The 23,290-nt window shown below is 54.7% G+C and overlaps 1 protein-coding gene across 7 annotated transcripts in view; it reads right to left on the bottom strand.

Annotated features, from left to right (window-relative positions):
* Positions 1-23,290, bottom strand: part of LOC101675309 (DAB2 interacting protein) — a 186,355-nt gene that overhangs the window by 68,239 nt on the left and 94,826 nt on the right. For all 7 annotated transcript variants that reach the window (XM_045082346.1, XM_045082345.1, XM_045082341.1 and 4 more), the window contains one exon: positions 15,366-15,511. In XM_045082346.1, the coding sequence (XP_044938281.1) occupies positions 15,366-15,511 (146 nt within the window). The remainder of the gene's footprint in view (positions 1-15,365; positions 15,512-23,290) is intronic.

The raw sequence follows: 23,290 nt of genomic DNA, 5'->3' as shown, positions 1-23,290 counted from the left end.
GAAATGTCCACACAGACATCTCTTCCTGCCTGTCTTGGGCTGTCTCCTGCTGCATGATGTGGTGGGCCCCGGGAAGGTGAGGCCGCATCTGCTGGCAGGGCGCTGGGGTTTCACACGGAAGCTCAAAAGCATGGCATGTGCTGGGGCCCCTGCATGGCTCAGTCAGTTAAGCGTCTGACTCTTGATTTTGGCTCAGGTTGTGATCTGGAGGTTGTGGGAGCCCCGCATCAGGCTCTGCGCTCAGCAGGGAGTCTGCTTTCTCTCTCTCTCACCCCCTCCTTCTGCCCCTCCTCCCATCCATGCTGGCGCACACACACTCTCTCTCTCTCAAAATACTAATAAATAAATCTTTAAAAAAAAAAAAAAAAGAAGAAGCACAGCGAGTGCAAATATGAGAGAGGGTAAAATGGTCATGTGAAAAAGATGATCCCATATAATCTGAGAACACTGGAAGACAGGCACCGTTATCACATTCATTTTAAAGATGAGGAGATCTAGGTTCAGAGCTTAGGGCACTTGGCCCAGATCACACAGGAGGTTAGGAAGCCAGGTCCACACCTCGGTCTGTGGGTCAGCAGAGCAAACTTCAGTTCTTCAGGGTACTCATGTGGTGTCTTGCTCTCTAAGGAAACAGGGTGGCCTTGCCACTTGGGGGCAATACAGTCCCTTTCACCGTGCGACCCAAGGAGACTCCTGAGACATAAAACAGGTGGCCTAGGTCCTGGATTCACACCTGAGCTTCAGTGCAGCCTCTCAGCCTAGGTGCTGCCAACGAGTTCACCCCAGGCTGCCCCTGGCCACCCACCAGGCCCAGGCAGCAGCTCTCAGAAACACCTAGAACAAGAAAAGGCAGGGGGATTTGCCTGGCCTCCACCACCCCCTGATCACCACCACCAGCCTGAGACAAGTGGCTACCTAGCTCCTGGGGTACTTCTAATGTCCTCAACCTATAAAAGGAGGGCGCCGAAGGAAAAAGAGAGTCTGGAATGGCTTGATGAGTGGGATACCTAGTAGTTTTATGCCCATCTCTGCATGTGGCTCCAAACGCAGGCCCTGCAGCTGGGATACTGTTAAACAGGGTCTTGGTGAACCTCCTACTTCCCACTACCGGAAACTCGGAACCAAGCTGGGATGGAGGCTATGGGAGGAACAGGTCCCCAGTGGCCCAAGGACCAATGCCAGCCAATATACTGACCTTCATTTAGGAACAAATGGTTTCTTTGTGGCCAAGGAGAAAAAACTGAAGGTCCAGCTAGCAGACATGGGTTTACATGCCAACTCCACCACCCATCTACATGCCCTGGGGTGAGATAATTACCCTCAAGTCTCAGCTTCCTCATCTGTAAAATCTGTAAAATGGGATAATCCCTGCCACCTCCTTAGCCAGTATGAGGGCCAAATGGTAATGATGTAGTGCCACACACACACTGACAAGGGCAGCTCAACAGAGGACAGGGTTTCTAAGAGCTGACACTGCCCAGCAGTGGTATGGACACCTCCCCACACCTGGAGATGAGCAAGCAGGCCCCAGAAGAGTCTGTGTGGGGGTGTGGGGGAGAGCATTCTATATACCCTCTTGGACACCCAGATGCATACATTAGCATATTCAAGGCTCCCAGGACTCAAGCATTGAAGAAACTTACTTGCTTTGGTTCACTGGCTGTTTCCCTGAACTGCTGGCACTATGGAATCCCCTTATCTCTTAATGAGTCAAGCACTCATTAACAGAATGTGGTACTCTGTGGGAACCAGTTTGAGAAACACTCTTACGGAAGCTTCTTCTGACAATGATGAGAGGAGGTAGGGCTGAGACCAAGGCCTTTCAAGGACAACCCTGGCTTGGAGAGACTATAGGATCTTCCCCGGTGTCAGCAAGGCACAAGCAGACCGAGCCCTCAACCTCCCTTCCTAGCACCACAGGGGGGCAAGACCACACCTCCGAGGGAAAATTCACTTCTTCCATGAAACAGCATAAGAAAGGGACTTAGAAGCCTCAGATGCAAGGCACTCTCAAGCCACTCCTGACCTCAAGAAACCCAGAAACTTGGAGGTACTGAAAAAGAAGAAAGGCCTCGAGCAGAAATGCCCCCTCGTCCCCTGCTCCTGCCTGCAAACTCACCACCACTGCCCTTACCTCTGCATCAACAGGGGTTCCTCCAGGCCACCAGAAAAGGGAGCTAAGTCTCTATAAGAGTCTATCATACTTCAAAGAAGAGTTAATTTGTAGGACCACAGAAAGCAGGAGAATAAAGAATCCCAAATTGTTTGTGTGTTCGAGACCCCATTTGTGGGTCCTGGAAGAAAGGAGCAAATGTATTACCAGCCCCGCCCATTATGATGCTATCAGCATCACATGGACACGGAAACACACACACACACACCCTGCACACACATAACCCAGTGCCCTCTCCTCTCTCCGGGGGCACTCCATGCCAGGAAAAGCCAAGGAGTCCGGGAACTGGCTCCTGGAAGAGCTCCGGCAAACCCATCCATGGCAAACCCATCCATAATGGTGCAGTCTTTGCTCCCAGCAAGGACAGAGCTTTATTAATTATTCAGGGGACGGTGCAATTATGCAAATCAGTGGGTAGCCTCTGCCCGGCTGCTGCCTTCTGCAGGAGTCCAGAGGGGGATGGGGACGCCCAGAGCCCAAGCTGCTGGGTACAAGAAGGGAGCCATCCAGCCTGCAAAAGGGGAAATAAATCCCCCACATGCTGGGCCCACAGAAAACTCAGACCAGAACCAGCCCCAGCCCACATAGGAGAGCGGGTAGCTGCTCCAGGGAATGATTCTGAAGACCTGGGGATGCCTTTTTCCGAACCAACATACCCCCACACCACCTGCGGGGCTAGCAAGGCCATCATTCAAAGCTACTCCTGTAGGTCCTAAAGGCATGGACTACTTCCAAAGATTCCTCTTAAAAGCATGCTTCTAAGGAGAGGTAACATCTCAAATTAGTGTTTACTAAAGAATGTTTGGCGAATGGCTGCTGCTCCACGGATGCTCCCGGGGTTGGGTGTGGGGACAGGAAGCCCTGCATTAATCAAGATGAAACTGGTTTCTTTACTTCACGGCCTCTCCCGCCGCCCTCAATGTTCTGGATCAAACAATGAGTCCTCAAGAGCGAGGATGCCTGGGACCCCGGTGGAGGAAAACACCTAGCCTTACCTCTAGGAACCTCAGGAACTGAGTTTGAGAAACTCCGGCTAGATTGCTCACTAAATCCCCTGCCAGCTCCAACAGCCCTGGACTCTGAAAACCCCTAAGGCTGGGTTTGGCCATCAGAAGTGTGGACTTCACATCCCAGGGCAACGGGACAAGACCACCTCCGGCAGCTTGCGTGGGCCGCCGGCAGAACACCCGACCCTGTCCGGCCACTGCCTCACACCAACTTCCAGGACCCTCCCGGTTCAGGCAGCTGGGATGAGCACCATCTCAGGTCTGCAACAGCCTCACAGCCCTCACCAGTCAGGAGTGCGGTCCCAGCTGTGATTAGCGGCCCCATGGGTGCCAGGCTTCCCCATCTCCCCAGAGGTCCACAACAAAGGCTGGCTGGGGAATCCCTGCCCGCCATCACCACTCTGCTTTCCCTTCGCCCACCTGGGCAATGAGGAAACTCACCTCTGTGTGCTGACCCTGGGAAGAAAGGGAGGTGCTGCATAAGGCCAGTTAGCTGGCGCATAACCTCTTCCACCTGCCCGATCTCACCCAGCATTACAAATCAATAGATCTAAATGCAGCCACAGCTCATCAGCTCTGCCAAGAGAAAAAGAAATATGGGAGCCCAGAACCCTGAGGGGCCCATGGAACTAGACGCGTATAATCACTGATTAAGTACAAATGCCAGGAACAGTCACCGAGTGGGCCCTGCCTTCACAATCTGGAGAGGAGGCCAGGAGAAAGGCTCACCTCCACGCCACAATGGCCTCAGGACCCGAGCACTCATAACGGCCTCTAGTAGCGCCCACAGACGGCTCTCCTGTTGTCTCAGCAGGAAGAAAGTAAACCAGTCCAGAAAGATCTAGGAGCGAATCCCACCTCTGCTGCGCACATGCCGTCTGATGCAGGGCAAGGAGCTATTTCCTGACAGAGCCTGGGCTTCCTCACCTGGAGAACAGGGAGAAGGACGATACTGGGCAGCGAGCGGGTAAGAGCATAAACGTGGGAGCCGGACTACTTGGGTTCAAACCCGGCTCTGCCGTTCTAGCTGTGCGATGGCTATTTCCCAGCTGTAAACCTGGGATGACAAGAGCATGCAGCACGCGGGCCGGTGTGAGCGAGGTGACCCTAGGACGTGCCCGTCGTGTCAGCTGTTGCACTAGAGAGGGCCCGGACTTTGAATCTAAGGAGACCTAGATTCTAAATCCATCAGGAGGGTAATCCCCGATAAGTGATTTTACCCCTCGGAGGCCAGTTTCGTCACCCAGAAGATGGGCGGAGGATAAAACCAGGGGAGTCGAGAGGATTAGAGATGACGCCTATGCGACACACAATGCCTGGCACGAGACAAGACGCTTCATAATGGCAGGCGGCTGACTGATGCCATTATTGACCGGGCATGCCTTCTGTAGAACGAGCGTGTGAACACAGACCACGCAGAACAGTGACTGCCAGCGGACTTCATATAACACAGCCCCATAGCCGGGGTTGGAATCCCAGTTCTGCCTCTTGTGAGCCATCGGACTCTGGCAAGCTGCTCAGTCGCTCTGGGCCTCAATTTTCTTCTCCGCGGATGAGGATAGTAACAGCACCTATTCCTCACAGGGCGCTGGAAGGCTGGAATGAGAGAATGCAGGCAAAGGCCCCGGGCAAAAAGCCTGGCCCCTCCTGAATGGCCACTTGAGGCAGCCCAGCACCAAGAGAAGCTCGCCGTGAAGGGTGCAAAGATGGAAGGCGCCCGTCCACCTGGCTGCTATGGCTCCGCTCCGGGACATTTCCAGGGGCCTCAGGACCTTGAGGAGGTACAGCAAAGCCCGGGAAAGATGACACACCACCCTGTACTAGCTGCTTTCCTTCCAGGAATCCTAGAATCCTGAGAAGTGGGACATTAGCTTTTTTGTTGAGATGGGGAAACTGAGGCTCAGAGAGAAGCAGCAGGTAGGCTGGGCCTTGAACTGACTCTGGGTGACTGCCTCCGGCACACACACTATTGACCTCCTCAGCTACTGGTGACCCAGAACATGGAGCTTTACGGCAGTCCTGGGTTCAGATTCCAGCTCCAGGCCCACAGGCCCAGACTCCCCCTGCCCCCTCATCCTTCTCCCACAACTTCCAGTGGGTGCCTTGCCTCCTGGGTGAAGAGCGCAGCCCAGCCCACCCCACCCCACCAGGCCTGGCCTCTGCACAGACAGCCACGGATCCCTGAGCAGAGACCCTCCAGGCTGTACTCAAAGACCTCCACTCTCAGGTGGGGACCAAAGGTACGTGGTCCGGTCCTGAAATGCTGACTTGTCCTATTCTATGGGCTCTGACTCGGTGGACTTGGGCTTCAAGTACATGACTGCCACCTGCTTGATCCTGGTAGGGATTACCCCTCTGTGGACCTCTGTTTCCCCACCTGTAACTGGAGAGCTGGCAAGACAAAAGGGCCTTGGTGGCATGGGGAGGCTGAGCACTGGGCCTGGAGTGAGAAGACACATTATAGCTCCACCTGTGCAAGCCTCACTTGCTTCACCCCTACAATGCCGATCATAGACACACGTGGCCTAACTGCGACATGCCCCTGGGAGAGCAGGGACACCAGTGTAAGAGCTTTTTACAGACGGGAGCCCTGCACAAGCACAAGAGGGAGCTGCAGCACTTCTCTAGGAGGAGAAGGTTTATTCCAAAAACATCATTAAGCTTAAAAAGAAGGGGCATGGCATGATAATGGGGGGATTCTAGGCATGAATCAGGGAACGAATTGCCGGGCAAGGAGGTCCCCCAATGTGTGACTCTGGGCTAGCTATGCTCCACTCTTGGAGTTTCGGTTTCTATATCTAAGAAATAGGAGATGAAAAACCCTCTCACTATGAGGAATCAATAAGGATACAGCACAGGCAGCGCCTAGGCAGGTTGCTGGCACACCGCTGGGGCACAATTCCTGCGCTCCTGCAAAAGAAACAAACTCTGGGCAGTGTTTCTCAAACTGGGTGAAAGGTGATCACTCCACCAGAATCTGCAAGGGCTGGGCTAGGGCCCAAGAATATGCATTGTATCAGGGGCCCCAGGCAATTCCTCTTCATCACACAGGTCCTCCCTGGGGTGGGCTGGTCTGTCTTGCTCTGGAGCCAGGCCCAGGCACGAGTGGGGCTTTAATCAGAGCCTGTTCTGGGGCCCAGTTTCCGGATGAAATGTGGGGAAGTTGGAAAACGAGGAAGAAGACAGGAAGGGGACTAAGGAGTAGGGGGTGGGGCTGTGAACAATCTATTAATCAATCTCCTCCCTCGCCAGAAACAATAATTGAGGCTCATACATCCTTCACGTGCTAACAGTCCGCAGCTGCTAGACAAAGCTTTGATTACAAATGTCAAAAAGACAGGGCATGAAATTAACTTCCCCTTAGTCCGTGGGCACAGGGAGACGCTGCACTAATTCACTGCCCTCGGTATGAAAACTCCCCAAGACAATGTCGCATCCAATTAGGGCCTGTGCAGCCAGGGTGGCATCTGTATCTGCCCAGTGTGCTCTATTACAAGTAGGCCGGGCCTGCGAACAAGGCCCCTGAGGGTGTGAGAGAGGTCAGGCCAACAGGCAGGTGGCAGGGGCACGGTCAACTGGGAGGTGGCCAAGTCCAGCTTGGAGAGGGGGCCAGAGAAAGGCTCTTCAGCTCACCCCAGGAGGGCGGCCCACCAGAAAAGGGAGGTGGGGAAAGCATCGTGACAAGGGCATCTGATGCAGAGAAATGTTAAGCCCCTTCTATCTGGACCGACTCCTGCCCCACCAGCCTCACTGGAGGGACAGAGCACAGACTGAGAGGTCCAGTGGCTTTTCTGAGGCTGATCATGTGGAGTTAGCAGTCGAGCCCGGCCTAGGAGCCAAGTTCCCACAATTGGTGCCCTCTGTCCACTCTGGCCTGGTTTGGGGCAGTCAAGCTACAAGAGGCAGAAGGAGGCTGGAGATGGCAAAGCCCTGCTCATGCTGCCTTTGCAAGAACCTATAAGGTGCAGGGCTCCGGGGTTACCCTCCCCATCTCCCTACCCCCCCACCCCCCACCCCCGCTTAGAAGACTGAAGTTCATGTAGTTATTCACTGGGCAAACCCAGAGCACCAACTCCGTGCAGGGTACAAAGTGCTCTGTCAGAGCTTCCAACAGTCCACCCCACGCCACTACCATCAGCTGAGGTCTTGGAGGCGACAAGCCCAGGAGTCAGCATGCAGGCTTCCTGAGCGGGTGCAAGTGGAGATAGGAGGCGAAGACCTATTCTTGGCATGCCCCCAGGACTGGGCTTGACCTCCAGCCTTGGGGTTCCTTCCTACCCTTCCCCAAGAATGCCCAAGGTATTCCCAGGCAGACTGCCAGGGACCTTGTGGCTGGGGACCCTGTCTCCCTCTCTTCCTGGCCCTCATCCCACCACCCACCTGGCTCAGAGGGGACCTCTGGCGCACAAATAGTGGCTTCCACAAGGTTTGCCTTCCAAATGCCAGGGAAGGCTCTTCTGTGTGCATGCCCAGGTGTGGCACGTGGTGTGAGCTACAGACACGACATGGCAGGCAGCCAGCCAAGGCTGTGTCCCGTGCTACGTGCGAGACACTGTGTGTCTTCCCACAAACTCCCGCCCACACATGCCCACAAAGAACAGAGATTCTCTCTATCTCATGAGCGGACAGTAACACAGGCCACCCCTCCTGGCACTGCCAGCTGGAAGGGGGAAACTCCCACACGGTTTCCATCACAGTAATCTCCCCTGAGTTTTCGGTCTGTCCTTTGAGGTAGATGAGCAGGCTGGATCACAGGAGACTTCACAGAGCAGAGGGGAGCACACAGAGAAGGGAGCTGGCCCCTGGTGGAGGTTTGGCCCTGCGGGAAGCTGCCTCAGGCTCTCGGGCTCTTGGAAGGGGTCGGGGTCGGGGGACTGCAGGAAGCAGCCCAAAGGCACCGGAGAAGCAGAGAAGGGTTACTCTTCAAGCAGAGCAGCCAGTGACTGTCCGTCCCACAGCTCAGGTCCGGGCAATGTTACCTGGCTGCAATGTTACCTGGCTGCTGAGAGGTTTCAGAGGGCTGGGGCTTGGGTTGGGCCTCCACAGCTATCCACAGCTCCTCGCGCGCCCCACCCCCAGGCTGGGAATGCGGCCCAGGCCATTCCTCATAGATGGACAGACTGATGGCCAGAAGACCAGAGTATCTTCATACAAGGGGGCTCTCTTTCACTCCCCCACAGCCAACCACCACAGAGTGGTGAGCTGGCAGGTCAGGGTAGGGAAAGAGCTAAGTGTGCCTTGCCACCTGGGACAGAGTCGCCAAGCTAGCCAGGGGCACTGAATGTTTTCTTTCTTGCCTTTGTGGTCCCCCTATGATCTCCAGCTCTTTTCTGTGGCCTTCTAAAATAGCCATTAATTAAAGCCTGGTAATTAACTTTCTGGTTCAAGTAATATTTTGCAAAGGAATTCCATTAAAGAGTCAATTTGCATATCCTCAGACATAGGGCCCTAGAAATAGGCAGGTTACTTGTGGAAAAGATGACAGGCCCCTTGGCACCCCAGGCGTGGGCTCTGCTAGCACCTGAAGGCACAGGGGATTAAGAACACAGCTGTCCTGTGGCGCCTGGAGGCACCTGGGTGGCTCAGTCGGTTAAGCGTCTGCCTTCATCTCAGGTCATGATCCCAAGGTCCTAGGATCCAGCCCTGCATCAGGCTCCCCTCCCCCACATAAGGCTCCCTGATCTGCAGGAATCTTGCTTCTCCCTCTCCCACTCCCCTGCGTATGCATCCTCTTTTGCTGTGTTTCTCTTTGTCAAATAAATAAATAAAATTTTTTTATTTAAAAAGTGGGAGCTGTTCTGACGAGCAGGTATATGCCAAGCCCGGAGGTTCTCCCCAAGCAGGCGGGCAGTTTGTTCACAAAATTGGCCACCTCAAGGGCACACACCTAGACTGAGACCGCACACAGATGTGCAAGTGTGAGAGCTCAAACACAGAACACACTCTACACACAGTGTATGCAAACGCGCACACACAGTGGTAGCCATGTACACGTAAGAAGACAGACGACAATAAGGATAGCAGTCAACACTCAGTGAGCACTTACTAGACTGAACCATGTCTGTATGCGACCTACAAAAACAGCCACTTCATATGGTCCAGCCCAGAATGACGCACCGGGCACTGTTCCAAACACTTTACATGTCATCAGTCATTTCAAACGCACACTCGTGTGCAAGGACGTTTACATATAACGCACACACACCTTCATGAAGGCAGGTACATACTTGCAAGACATACAAAAACATGCGTGCACAGATGTACACATGCTTACGAGCTTGTGCAAAGAAAAGGCTTCTCCAGCCTTTGAAACCCCAGCCTGGGGCTGATCACATTCCCACTAGCTAATTTCCACCATTCCTAAAAATAATGCCCAGCTCCGATCTCTGGAAGATACACGAGGGAGCCACTGATCTAAAAGGAGGGCGATAAAAATGAGAAAGCAAAAAATAAATTGGTTCTTCCCTACGTCCAGGTCATGTTCTGTGGCTTTCCCCTCCCTCTCCGGAGATGAGGCTCAGAATCACGTGCTTATGTGTGTGGCCTTGGTTAGCCCTGCCCCCCCAAAAGTGCCCATAGGCTCCAAGTACAATGTTGCAGACGGGCTGGGACCTGGTCACCAGGCCCAGCGTCTGTGATAGTCCCACCTCCATGCCTCTGACTGCATGCCTCAGTTTCCATCAGCCTAATAGCCCGTTCATTGCCCACCTGCCTTGCAGGGCAGAAGACCTTGCAAAGTGCTGTGTAAATGCCAGGCCTCCTTATGATAATTATCAGATTAAGAATTAAACCTGATTCTCTTATGGAGGGGAGGGGAGGGGAGAAGGGAGAGGAGAGCTGGGTGAGCCCTTCTTGAGGGTCATTAATGAATTCCCTACCACACCCCTTGGAAGGCAGGAGCCCATTTAACAAAGATCCACCTACATGGGGCCTCTGAGAGCTGAGGGAGGCCACAGAGGGCAACTAAGAATGCTGCAAGGGGCTTGTTTAAGAATGTTCAGAAGGCAAAGACAGGATTAGGTAAGACTCAAAAGAACAACAACAACTACTGGCCATTAAACTCCAGAAAATAATATTCAATCCCTAACAAGCAATGAAATGCAAATAACAAAGAAATGCCATTTTTCTGCCTATTTGAATGACAAAGATCGTTTTAATGACACCCAATGTTTTTAAGGATGTGAGGAAACAGGTGGGCACTCTCAAAAACCATTGGGGAATATAAATTACTACAAGGTTTTTCGTGGGGGGCATTTTTAAAATCAAAAACCTGAAACTGTTTATATTCTTTGACCTAGTAATTCCATTTCTAAGAACTGACCCAGAGGAAAAAGAGCCGTGAACAAAGATAAATATTCAAATATTTGAATACCAGCATCATTTTTAATTAGAAAACAAAAAAACCACTGGATATAACCTAAACATTTAAATTATTAAAAACAAGTATGGTCTGTAACATAAATGGAACAATGGACTTTTTTCCCTATATTTTATTTACTTATCAGAGAGAGAGAAAGAGACCACAAGCAGGTGGAGAGGCAGAGGCAAAGGGAGAAGTAGGCTCCCCATTGAGCAAAGAGTCCAATGTAGGACTCGATCCCAGGACCCTGGCATCATGACCCGAGCCAAAGGCAGACGTTTAACCGACTGAGCCACCCAGGCATCCCTGGAACAGTGAACTTTTGAAATACACCCAGGAGAAGTTTGTCAGCCCCACCCCCTACGGTAGAGACAGGAATGAGGATCATTCTATTTCTTACATTCAAGGTAATAATGATTTTCTGCACAACCCTTTTCACCTTTCTAGAGACAGCAACATCCAGTTTCTCTCTTGAACCTCAGAAGAACACAGCATGATTGCCTGACACAGCATCTACGTTGTAGATGAGAAAACAGAGGCTTATCTAAAATGAAGTGACTTTTTCCCACTGATGGTAACTCTCACTTACTGAAAATGCTAGTCTAGCCTCTTTCACATATTATTATTTATTTAATGACATTTAAGAAACATTTAAGAAATATGCAAGACCTGGTGTTAGTTGCTTAGGAAATAGCACCAAATGGGGCACTTTCTATTAAACACATGCCGAATATATTAACATTAATGTTTCCAATCATATTATCATCATGAGACCCATTTCGCAGATGTGCAAACTGAGGCTCAGGAAGGTTACACTACTTGCCCAAAGAATGCCTGGCTGAAGCCAAAGATCACACACTTCCCATTATTCCCAGAGACTGTCTAAATTGCACAATCATCTCGACGTCACCCAGGGGAAGGTAGAGGACCAGACAGACACTCCCTGTCTATGGGAGAGAGGCCAGAAAGGCCAGGCCCTGATCAGCTCCTCCTGCTCCTACTGTCAACAACTAGAGCAGGAAAACGGATCCCACCTTCCATTCTCCGTTTCCCATTAAGCTTCCCCTCCCCTCCCCAGGGATAGCCTCACCCAAAGGGACTGAACTGATTGCTGCCTACTCTGGGCCAGTTGAGGGTTCCTGAAGGCCCCCACCCCCACTTCCAAGTATCTCCCTCCCTAGCTTTACTCTGCCTGGAATCCCACCATTAGTAACTTTCAGGTGTGGGAACTCCAGGCAACACACATATTCCTGAGAAGGGGTCATCAATCTCTTAACTCCGCACACAGCAGCCCTGCATGCCTGCGCCTGGCTTGCCCACGTTTACAGGATTAGCTCTGCACCAGGCCAGCTGGGAAGAATGGGAAGTGGGGGTGCAGCCACTTCAGAGTAACTACAGGGGTAGGGGGATGGGTTGAGAGCCAGCGAGGGCATACTCTCAGCACCCATGGCGGGGGGGCAGAGTCACACAGAAACAGTAGCACCGAGGAAGTGTAATATTGCCAGCTGACCCTCCTAGCTACTCAGGAACATTAATAAATGAGTGACTTGGAAATTATCTTCTGGGAAGACAGATTCACCACATCCTAGATGGCTTTTACCAACATTAAGACAGCTTGTAAATGAAGCAGCAACATTTCCAGCCTACAAAACAAAAATGCTTCTGCCAACACGCCTTTCACCTGGAAAATCCCTGAGCAGCATTCATTTCCCTTATCCAGGAGACATGATTACCTGTCCTTGGTGCTTACTTCCAAAACGTCCAAAGAAATGAGTGTCTAAGGGGGCCAGGGATTTTGCAGACCAGTTGGAAACGTCCCCTAAGCCATTTCAGGAGAATAAGTACAAAGGCTCAAGCCTGTCCTGTGGCCCTCAAGACTCCCAGGACCCAGCTGTGCCCCCAAGTCCTGGCTGGCCTGACCCCGGCCTTACAATCAAGACACAGGCCCTCTTCCTTAACCAGCAGAACTCAGCAGCCAGACTCCTTTCCCAGGGAGCCAAAAGATCCCAGCACAGAACCAACTGATTTGTAGCCTCCAGATGAAAGAATTCCAGCACAAAAAATAGCCTCCACAACACAGCAGTTTGCAGAGCACAGCAGACGGCATGCAATGAAGCCGCTTCAGCGGCTCTAAAACAGACAGCGTTATCCAAAGTCTGAACCCAATTGGCCACCCCAGAGCCCCACACTCTTCACTGACAGGAGGAAGCCATGGGGACCAGGGCTCACACTTGCTACCCTAGAAGCTCCCGCCCTCCTTCCAATGCCTAGCTCCTCACTGAGGCTGCACTCACCCACTCCCCGGCCAGAAACCCTGCAGCCTGGTGGGGGTCCCAGGGAGCTAGGATCCAAACCCTTCCTCACTGCTAAGCCAAGCCAAAGGCAGCCCATTCTGTCTTTCCAGCCTTCAACAGCACAACCACAGCACATCTGAGTTCAGGGAGGCTCCTCTCCACTCACCCAGGTTTGACCATGAGCGTTTGGGGAGGGGGGTTCCACCAGTTGGTTTTACTCAGTCAACTCCACACAGGACGACTCCAGGGACTGCCCCAAAGAAGCATCTACCCGAGAGAAATATCTGCCCATCCATCCCCAACGCAGATGAGAAAGCCATTATTTCTAAGCAAAGCAGTAAAGCAGGAGATCCCAGTCTCCTGACAAAGCCTATTTTAGCTCCAAGGCTGGGTCCAGGGATTTCAAACTCGGTCTCTCTGCCTGTCCGTGAGAAATCCGGGCTCCCTTCCTGTGCCAGAGAAGCCACCGAGCCAGATTTTGTTTATAGAAAATTAATAAGACAATCCCACACCACTGCCAGTGACATTCTGCTCCAACAGCTACTGTTAGCACCGTTTCTAGAAACAGGCTTAGAGTTTCCCTCCCAAACCCCCACCACCCCTCACCCCGAACCCCCCAGGCATGTGGCAAGGCTGACCTGACCTGAGACCAAGCTGGGCAGGCCCTGTTAGAGGTCATCTGGGCCATGCCCCGACCTCCAGCCCGGAGCCCGGGTTGCCAGCCAACACTTGCCGGCTTCTTGGTGCAGGCTTCCCGCTGGAGGGAGGTAAACATGGCATGCGTGCTGTCTGCTCCCGGGAGGACAGACACACTCAGAGGCCGGACCGCCTGCTGTCTCTCCTGCTCCCCGGACAACCGACACATGCACACAAAACGGGGTACGTACACAAGCCCCCGCATGCGGGTGCAGAGGGTCCTGACCCCCGCCAAGGAAAGCGCAGAGAAGGGCATGTTCCTGGGGGAGAAAGCCGGAGGCAGGGGCCGGGCGGAGGGAGGAAAGCAGCAAACCGGGTGGCCTGCCGCCCAGACAATAACAAAGATGGGAAGCGAGATTTTCAAAGACGCAGTGGCTGCACCCAGCGCGGAGCTCTGGCCTGGCTGCATGCTCCTGCCAGGGCACGCCTGGTCCCCTGGGGCACCACGGCCATCAGAGAAAGGCTGAGGGTCCTGCCTCGGGCTGGGCTTGGTGGCTGGGGCAGGAGACCAGCTGCAGGCAGCGGTGGGGATGCAATGGAGAGAGCAGCTCTGGGCTGATGGAAATTAAAGGTCTAGTAATTCTCCCCAGGGATGGGAGGGGTACTCTCCAGGAAGATGCTAGGGGTCAGTTAAACAGCCACTCAACCTTGGGCAGGAGTTGGGCTGTAACTTGTACTCCTCTGCCTGCTGGAACCAACGGGGAGGAGAGACATTTTTATTCTACCTGTGCCTCCCCTACAGGGAGTGCCAACTTGCCAATCATACACAGGGGCACAGCCCTATGAAGGCAGATGCCAGGGGCCTGAGATGTCGGGGCTGAATGCTGAAAAGGCTCCTTGGTGCCTGCCTGCTCTTTCACCTCCACTAGCTGAGCAGGGACACGTTCTAACTGGCACCGGAATCTATCACAGTGCCTGTACCCAAGCAGAAAGGTGCCGTGGCTGGTACGGCTCAAGGAGGGGGACCCGGGTGGAGAGACTGTATCCGCCCAGTGCCCCCGCACGCGGACAGGATGGCTTGCCCTTGCGAGCTGAAGCCTGCTCTGTTGCTGGTGACTGGGAGCAGGCTGAACCACCTCCTCCCTCTCCTCCTCTGCCCCACAAGCCACCTCCCCCTGGAATTTCCACACCTGCTCCTGGCTTGCCCAGTTAAAGGAAACAGGGAACAGGAGACACCCCTGGGAGTAGAGAGGTGAGGGAGGGAAGCAGCTGCCCCGGCTGGGAGAGGATGAGGCCGTTCTTCCCTAGCCTCAGGCACTGCCCCTGAGCTCCAAGCCCCCAGCACTGCCCCCTCTGCTCACCCCAGCCCCCAGCGGAGCACGCGCCCTACTTAGAGCAGATGTGCCCCCTAAGCGGCCCAGCCCCCTGCTCCTCCCCTCCAGATGTTCACCCTTTTCCTCACCACTGGGTCTCAGCAAAACCCAGCCGAAAAAGCCTTTTGTATCGGACACCCGGGGGCTCCAGAGGCAGGGGGATGGGTCCTGGGGGTGGAGGCGCCACTTCGGTCCCCAGCTCCCGGCACTGCACCTCCCGGGAAACAATGCCCACCTCGGCGAGACGAGGCAGGACTTCTCGGCGAGGGCACTTACCGCCCGGCCTCGCCCCGGGCCGCGGGCACCCCCTCCTCGCCCCGCGGGGAGAGAGAAAGGTCCTCCCGCCGTGCACCGCCCCCCGTCCGAGGTGGCCCCACAAGTTGCCGGAGGGCGGCGTGCGGTGTCCTCCCGCTTCCAGCGCGCCCCAGCCCCGGCTCTCGCTTTGTCCCCGCGCCCTCCGGGGCGCATCCCGGGGCGGCGGCGCGCGGAGGCCGGGCCGGGCGCCGGTGGCGGCGGGCTCACCTCTCATTGTCCGCGGCGGCGGCGGCGGTGGCGGCGGCGGCGCTCCGGAACCCCGGCAGGATGTGGCGGAAGCTGTGGTTGCGGTCCAGCTTGGGCTGGCTCTTGGTGCGCTTGATGGAGCCCTTGAGGCGGCGGCTGAGGAAGCCCTGCGCGCGGGGCGACAAGAGGGAGAAGGGGAGGCGGGGTTAGCGCGGCGGCGGCGGCGGGCCCGGGACCCGCGCGGGACCCGCGCCCTGGCTCGGGCGGCCGCGCGGCCGAGGGCGGGCGCGGGCTCGGGCTCGGCCCCAGCTGCTCGTGGCCCGCGCCGCCCGCCCGCCCGCCCGCCGACCGAGCGCCGACGGCCCGGCCCGCGCAGCGCGGCCCAGCCCACCCCGCGCCGCCCGCCGCCCGGCCCAGCCCGCCACGTCGCCCCCGCCCCCTAAGCCGCTGTTGCCATGGCGACGGCGAGTCGAGCCGCGCCGGCCGCGGCCGAGGCAGCCCGAGCCCCCCGAGCGCGGGGGTTGGTTGGGGCGGTGTGCTGGGGACGAGGGGGCGGGGCTGCGAAGGGGCGGGGATTCCCCCCTCCCGCGCCGGGGCCGCGGCGGGTCCCCTCACCCCTTCCCTTGCCGAGGGCACGCCGCCACCCACCCACAGGAATCCACAGCCTGCACCCCGTCCCGGCTTGACACTGTGCCGTCCTCCACTCATGAGGTCCTACAGATGAGGAAAACTAAGGCTCTGAGGGAAGGCGTGTGATGGGTCCTCTGGGGCCAGCGCCTGGTTACGTACCCTGGCCACCTGACCCCCTGGGCCTGCGTGCCATTCCTTCAGTAGGCGACCCTTAGGGAGAAGCCCCTTGCCTGGAACCTTGGTATTTCAGCGGGGGCAACCACCTCAGGGACAGGGTCCCTAGCACCTAGCTCAGGCAAGGGGCAGAGGCTGAAGGGTTTGCTGAGTATGCCTAGTGCCTGCTGCAAGATTTGCAGCCACCTCTGAGAGAAGGCTGGGCCTTTGCTTGGCAGGCTGCTGCAGGGTCCCCTTCATGACCCATGCTGGGTAAAGTTCCGTTCCTAGGAGGAGTACGGCAAACCTCAGCAGGGCCCCCATGCAGGCCATTTCATCTGTCCATCTTCACAGAACAGAGCTTAATCCCATCCACAAACCCCAGGAGCTCCTGGTCCCATGGAAGACACAAGGAAGAGACAGCAGGCAGGTTGACTAGTGCTTCCTTTATAGGGGAGGGAAGATTTAGGGGCTCAGAGCCATAGCCTGGGATGTCCAGGACTCGCAACTACAGAAGGCTGGAGGAAGAGGAAAACTCGTGGAAGGCAAGAATTCCCTGGGGGAGGAATTGCAAGGAGTTCTGGGGTCTCACCCCCCACCCCAGCCTCAATTCCAGATGATATAAGGACAGAAGCAAAGGGGAGAGGAACTCAGTCTGAAATCAAGTACGCGATCTGATCACATTTCATCTGTCATACAATAATCCAGAGGTAGACCTTTGCTATAGGCCAAGCCCTAAGCGGGATCTGTCCATCTCCGCACCCCAGCACCCTAGTCATGATGAGGTGAACCCTTAGCTGGACACATCATCTCATGTCCCCCACACAAACCAGAAAATGACAGAAACCCATTACTTCTTTCTGCAAATGAAGAAATTTTGCTCAGCAGAGAGGTAAGATGACTTGCCCAAGGACACACCGTTTCCAGGCTAGCCTAATGCCAGAGTTTTTTCCAGAGGACTCCCACCCCCACCCCCACCCCCACCCCACCCATTCTCTTCAGGATTTCCCTTAACTCTTCCTCTCCCTCGGTCTCTCCCATCCAGAGGAGACCTGTCCCTGTGGCACCCACCAGAACTCCGCACATCCTCCAGGGCTGCCACCAATCACCACCTCATCCAGGCCTTCTCAGGCAGTGGGGTCTAAATGCCTCTACTTGGCAGCTCGGTGTCACCCAAGCTACTCTAATCAGCTGTAGTTCAGCAAATATCTCTTAGGTGTCAGGGACCACAGGAGGGACCCTCCTCCAGAGAGCAAACCCCAATGGAGAGGGACCACAAAGGGTGGCAGGCCCAGGAGCAGTAGGCTCTCCGGGAGCCTCGGCATGAAGGCAGGAATCTGCACTTCTGTGTAAGCTCTGGGTGCCCCCAACCTTGGCCTCATGCCGGTCGGCGGGGAGGGGAGATGCACCTGGCAAACTTGGAGGGGTTCTTCTCTCACAGGTGTTGTCAAGCAAGTTCCCCAATGGGCTTGTACTTTGTCTTGGTTTTTATTTTCTACACCGAGAAAAATTTCACAATTTTTACACTCTTGTGGTACAAAGAACCATGAGGCATTTTTCACAATTTATGTAGTCATTAGGAAGCTATTGACAGCGTTATCCTATTTCTGAGGGGTTTTTTTTGTTTTTTGTGTTTTTTTTTAAAGCCTTCTTCCTTCTAGGAGGTTGAGTGGGATGAGTGTCACTTCCTCTTCCCCACCTCTCCCCCTAGGGCTAGACTTAAGGCTCCTCTGACAAGCTGCCTCCACCCTGAAGACTATTGTCCCCCACCAAACCTACCATGACCTTGGGGTCTCAGACTCTCTGGAACATTCATTAACTCATTCATTCACATTTATCCAGAGCCTCCTATGTGCTAGACACAGTAACCAACTATAAGGAAGCAGTGTGCAGATTAATAAGAGGACAGGAGGCTCTTACCCATTGGGAGAATGATTCTTTTTTTTTTTTTTTTTTAAAGATTTTATTTATTTGACAGATCACAAGTAGGCAGAGAGGCAGGCAGAGAGAGAGGAGGAAGCAGGCCCCCTGCTGAGCAGAGAGCCCAATGCGGGGCTCGATCCCAGAACCCTGGGACCGTGACCTGAGCTGAAAGCAGAGGCTTTAACCCACTGAGCCACCCAGGTGCCCCGGGAGAATGATTCTTTAGGAGAATGGGGAAGGTCCCTGTTAACCCTTCGTCACACCCTGAAGGACCTTGTTTCCACTAGAGGACCCAACTCAGCGCTCTGCACATAGCGGGCTTAGCAATTGCTCATCATCCCAGAAAGCCACAGCTGGAAGGGGACTCAGAGCCAGAAGACCGGATAAAAGGGTGAATGAGACCCAGAGAGGGGCAAGGACTTTCCCACAATCACACAGCAAGGTTAATCAAAGACCCCAGACTCCCTACTCTGCCCCGCCTCACAGCTTGCTTACTGACCTCTTTCCTGGGCTTCTCAGCCAGCCCTGGCCTTGGATGAAGAGAGATGAGCTTTTTCTCCCTTACCCTCATGGGCAGGTCCAGGGATGTGATTGCTGGAGGCAGCTGCAGCTCCAAATTCAAGAAGCATCTTCCAGTCAGAAAATCTTATTCTAAACCCAAGTCAACCTTAGTGAGAGGGAGTAAGCAAACTGTGTCCCTTCTTTCAGAAAAACAAGGTTCTTGAGGTCCACTTTCTAGGACTGCCACGGAGCCAGTTCTGAGCCCTGGTTTGCCTGCCCCCCTCATCCCCACTCCCCATTCTCAGCTAGCGGCCTACTCCCTGCCTCAGTGTCCCTCTCTGTAAAACACACTCATGATGATCCTACTTTATAGCGTTGTGGGAAGGCAAGCTATCGCCAGTAAAATAGTAAATATTCAGCCACTACATGCAATTATTGCCAGTTTTACTATTATCATTACTGCTGTTGGCGGAAGCACAGACACCGACTTTTGCCCTGAGAAGGCACATGACCACCGTGGGTGGGAGTCTGTCTGGGCTCCCCCGGGGGCCTGAAGGCTGTCTCGCAGCAGGGATAGGCTGGTGTCATGCCTGTGGATGAATGGACACGCTTGCAAAATGATCCCGGAGCCACGGAATGTCATCCTGCTTGGTAGTTTTGAGCGCTTTTAAACAAGCACTTTTTTCTACAGCAACCTCACAGAGACTCCCAGTGTACAAAGTGTGCGAGCTGGGGGCGGCTGGGGCTGCTCAGAGGGAGGCCTCAGCTTTCATTCACCAGAGCAGGGACTGAAAGCTCAGCGAGCCGCCAGCGCACTCTGCGAGTACGGAACCTGCCAGATGGGATGTACAGCCTCTACGAACCCAGCCCATGGCCACGGTCCCCTGTGCCCGAGGCTGCTGCCCTCGAGACTGGGTGGGGACGGCTGTGTAGCCTCTGCCCCTCTCTGTGATGGCCAGCTGCCCTTTCCAGCCAATCCCACGGGTCCCCTGGGCCCCCTGGAGGGAAGGACCCCAGTTCTCAGCAGCTTCCCCACCCATTTCCTGTCACTATGCCACCATGCTGACATCCAGCCCTAACCTTGCTCACCACGCCCCTTCCTTGGGATGTTCTGAGAAACTTTCTCAAGAGCCTGAAAGAATTCTAGACACAGGATTTGTTCATTCCCCCATTTCAGTCAATTCCAAGTGAGGCCGATGGAGAGAGAGGACCAAGTTGTAGATCTCCTACTCTGCTGGGTCACTGCCTCGGAGCACCCACCGGACGCCTCCCAAGCCCTCGGAGGGAGGCCCAGAAGAGCCCTGTGCCTGTTATTGGGAACGCAGAGAGGATGTGTGCTGCAGATTGCGGGTGGGGAACAGAGGCTCGGAGAAGTGATGCCACTTGCTGGAAGTGACAGAGCTCTTAGGTGGTCCAGCTGGGGACTCTAGCCCCTGGGGTGGGCAGGGAGGGGGCCCTCTCATACGCGCCCGCATACAGGCCCCGAAGGCCAGACTGGGAACTGACAGCTCAGCCCCAACCTCCCAGGACCACGGGCCAGACCAGAGGAGAGAAGGGAAGTGCCCTCTCTCCCTGACCACAGGGGAGGGCCTGGCTGCTCAGGGCGGGGACGCCTTGCCCAGGCTCAGCCTCACATATGCCTCACGCACGAGTCACCTAGGCAGTATGGAGGAGACCATGGGTTTGCATTCCAGAACCACCACTTGGCAACCCAGAGGTGGCATGTCACCGCTGGTGTTGGAGCCATTTTTGAACCTGAGTGTGAAGCGCCAGGCCCTGTGCCTGGCACATAGTGGGTGCTCTGTCAAGGGCGAGTCCCTCCCCACAACTCCACCATCTGGGGCTGCATCAGCCATCTTGTCTTCACCGCCCTCTCCCCTTCCAACCCCCAGACCAGTAAGTAGGCCTGGCCTGCCTTTGACTCCCACTGAGACCTCGCTCCTAATGGTGGGCTCTCCCTCGGCCCAGGCCCCGCTCCTTCCCCAGCAGCTGTCTCTAAGGCCTGTGCCCAAACAGCCTTCAAGGAAGGAAGCTGTTTTAACAGGTGTGTCTCTTAGGATCTTTCTGCAGCTTTGCACGAATGCCAAAATCACACCCAAAGCACAAGAAAGGGAGGGGAAGACCTCATCTGGAGAGTTCCACCTCTCTCAACCCCAGGAGAGGAGACTGGCGGGGACACTGGCTGGGCAGGCCGTCCCAATGCCTCGGCAGGCTCAGGCTCCAGGAAGAGGTGCCGCTTCCAGAGTCACAGGGAGAGCTGCAGGGCACAGATCTGGCCCCCAGGCCAACCGACAAGGCACCCAAGGCGCGCGGGGGGGGGGGGGGGCAGGGGGGGGCACTTGCCCAGAGTCACTGAGCAAAGCAGTGGCAGAGCACGGCAGAACCTTGGTGCCCTGTCTCCCCACCCAGTGCTCTCTGCAGCACCCCAGCCTTCAAGAACCTCTCAGCCTCCCCACATTTCCTCTCTCCAGGCCTCAGTCTTCCCTTATGTATCATAAGGGTTGGCTTGGGTGATCACCAAGCTCCATTCGGGCACAGACACCCAGGATGTCTAAGAAACTGAAGCCGGGGCGCCTGGGTGGCTCAGTGGGTTAAGCCACTCCCTTCGGTTCAGTCATGATCCCAGGGTCCTGGGATCGAGCCCCACATCGGACTCTCTGCTCAGCAGGGAGCCTGCTTCCTCATCTCTCTCTTCCGGCCTGTCTCTCTCTCTGCCTGCCTCTCTGCCTTCTTGTGATCTCTGTCAAGTAAATAAATAAAATATTTTTTAAAAAGATAAATAAATAAGTAAGTTAAAAAAAAAAAAAAACTGAAGCTGTGGGGTGCCGAGTGGCTCGGTCAGTGAAGTGTGTGCCTTCAGCTCAAGTCGTGATCCCGGGGTCCTGGGATCGAGCCCCACATCGGGCTCCCTCCCTGCTCGGTGGGGAGCCTGGTTCTCCCTCTCTCCCATCCCTGTTCATGCTGCCTCTCAAATAAATAAATAAATAAATAAATAAATAAATAAATAAAAAAACAGAAGCTAGAGCAGCTGCCTTCCACAGCTGGGATCTCCCAGGCCAGGCACTACTAGTACCAGCAACTTCTCTGGCTTTGCCCGAGTCCTTCAGATGCAAAGTTCCTCCTGCCTGTCTTCCTTCCTTCCCTGTTCCTGGAGCTCGGCCCTCAGCAGGCTGCCGGGCTTCTCTGGGAGGTATGGATCCCTCCAAGAGGGTCCCAGCAGGGAATGACTCACTAATGGTGGAAGGTCAGACATGGTGACAAGGGACAGAAGGGAGGCACCCGAAGCCAGGATTAAGTCAGTGCCTTCCTGGTAGCCTCCTACTCGAAGGCTACCCTCTGCTCACATGACACATAGCCACTGCCTGCTCCTTTGAACCTAAGACCTCCACGCTCCAGCTTACCCGGTGAGGGCAGCCAGATTACTTGGGTCACACAAAAAAGAACCAATTTATGAGCCATGAGAGTCAGCAGGGGGCTAGACCTTGGCACATAAGGGTCACTCTTGCATTAAACACTCATCGGTTAACCACACTTAAACACATGGAGAACTGCACACGGTCAGAAACGCACACGAACTCAAGGGCATGCATGCATACAAAGACACATAAGGGGGGTGTGCCCATGAAGAAACACACACCTCTCCTCACCACCGCCACCCACAGATACACACACATTGACAAGCACACATACAAATACACACATACAGTCGTGAAACATGCAAATAAAGATAAAAATACTCAGGGGCGCCTGGGTGGCTCAGTGGGTTTAAGCCTCTGCCTTCTGCCTTCTGCTCAGGTCATGATCCCAGGAGATCCCAGGGTCCTGGGATCGGGCCCCGCATTAGGCTTTCTGCTCAGCAGGGAGCTTGCTTCATCCTCTCTCTCTGCCTGCCTCTCTGCCTACTTGTGATCTCTGTCTGTCTGTCAAATAAATAAATAAAATCTTTAAAAAAAAAATGCAAATACTTGTCACCACCCTCCCCCAAGAGGCCTGGTAGCAAAGGGTTCCACTGCTTAATGGCTATGGACCCAAGGCCAGTGACCTAACCATCTGAGTCTGTTTCAATTTCTGTAGAATGAGGATAACGGTAGCCACCTCAAGGTTGTTGTAACAAGTCCATGAGATCATGCATGTAAAGAACTTAGCCCATTTCCCGGCACTTGCAAATGTTAGGTACTATCATCATCATGGTCATTGTCATGGTTTTTATTGCTTGGACTTTGATCACCAGGGGACAGCCCTGCCCTTAGCCAGAAGGAAACAGAGGGCAGGAGTTTACCAAAGCAAACTGTGGAACACAAATCGCTTTTGATGGGGGAAGACTGCTGGTCAAGTCTCCTTCAAGGTGTATTCCCCAGGCCTCCCCATGTGCTGAGTCCTGGAAGGGACTTTCCGCCCACAAGGATCCCATTGTCCAGCTAGAGAGGTGGCACTGGCCCTTCCTAGACACTCCCAGGAGCCTCTTTGCAGCTTTGCTATCTCCAGTCTTGCCTCCCTTTCCCTGTCCATTCTCCAAGGGCATCCAGAGGGGTTCTTGAAATAGCAGGTCAGATCTTGCACTGACCAGCTCTACCCCCTTTTCACAGCTCCCAGGGCTTGGGGATAAAAGCCTAGCTCCTTGGTAAGGCCCCTACGGCCTCTCATGATTCATCCTCTGGGCTCCAACCCCAGTGTCTTCAGTGGGACTTTCAGAATTACCAGTCCCTCCTGCCACAAGGCATTGGCATAGGCTGTTCCCA

The sequence above is a fragment of the Mustela putorius genome, unplaced genomic scaffold (assembly GCF_011764305.1).
Source record: "Mustela putorius furo isolate JIRA1106 unplaced genomic scaffold, ASM1176430v1.1 tig00000596_pilon_pilon_pilon, whole genome shotgun sequence".
Lineage (NCBI taxonomy): Eukaryota > Metazoa > Chordata > Mammalia > Carnivora > Mustelidae > Mustela > Mustela putorius.
This window is presented reverse-complemented; position numbering and strand designations above follow the sequence as displayed.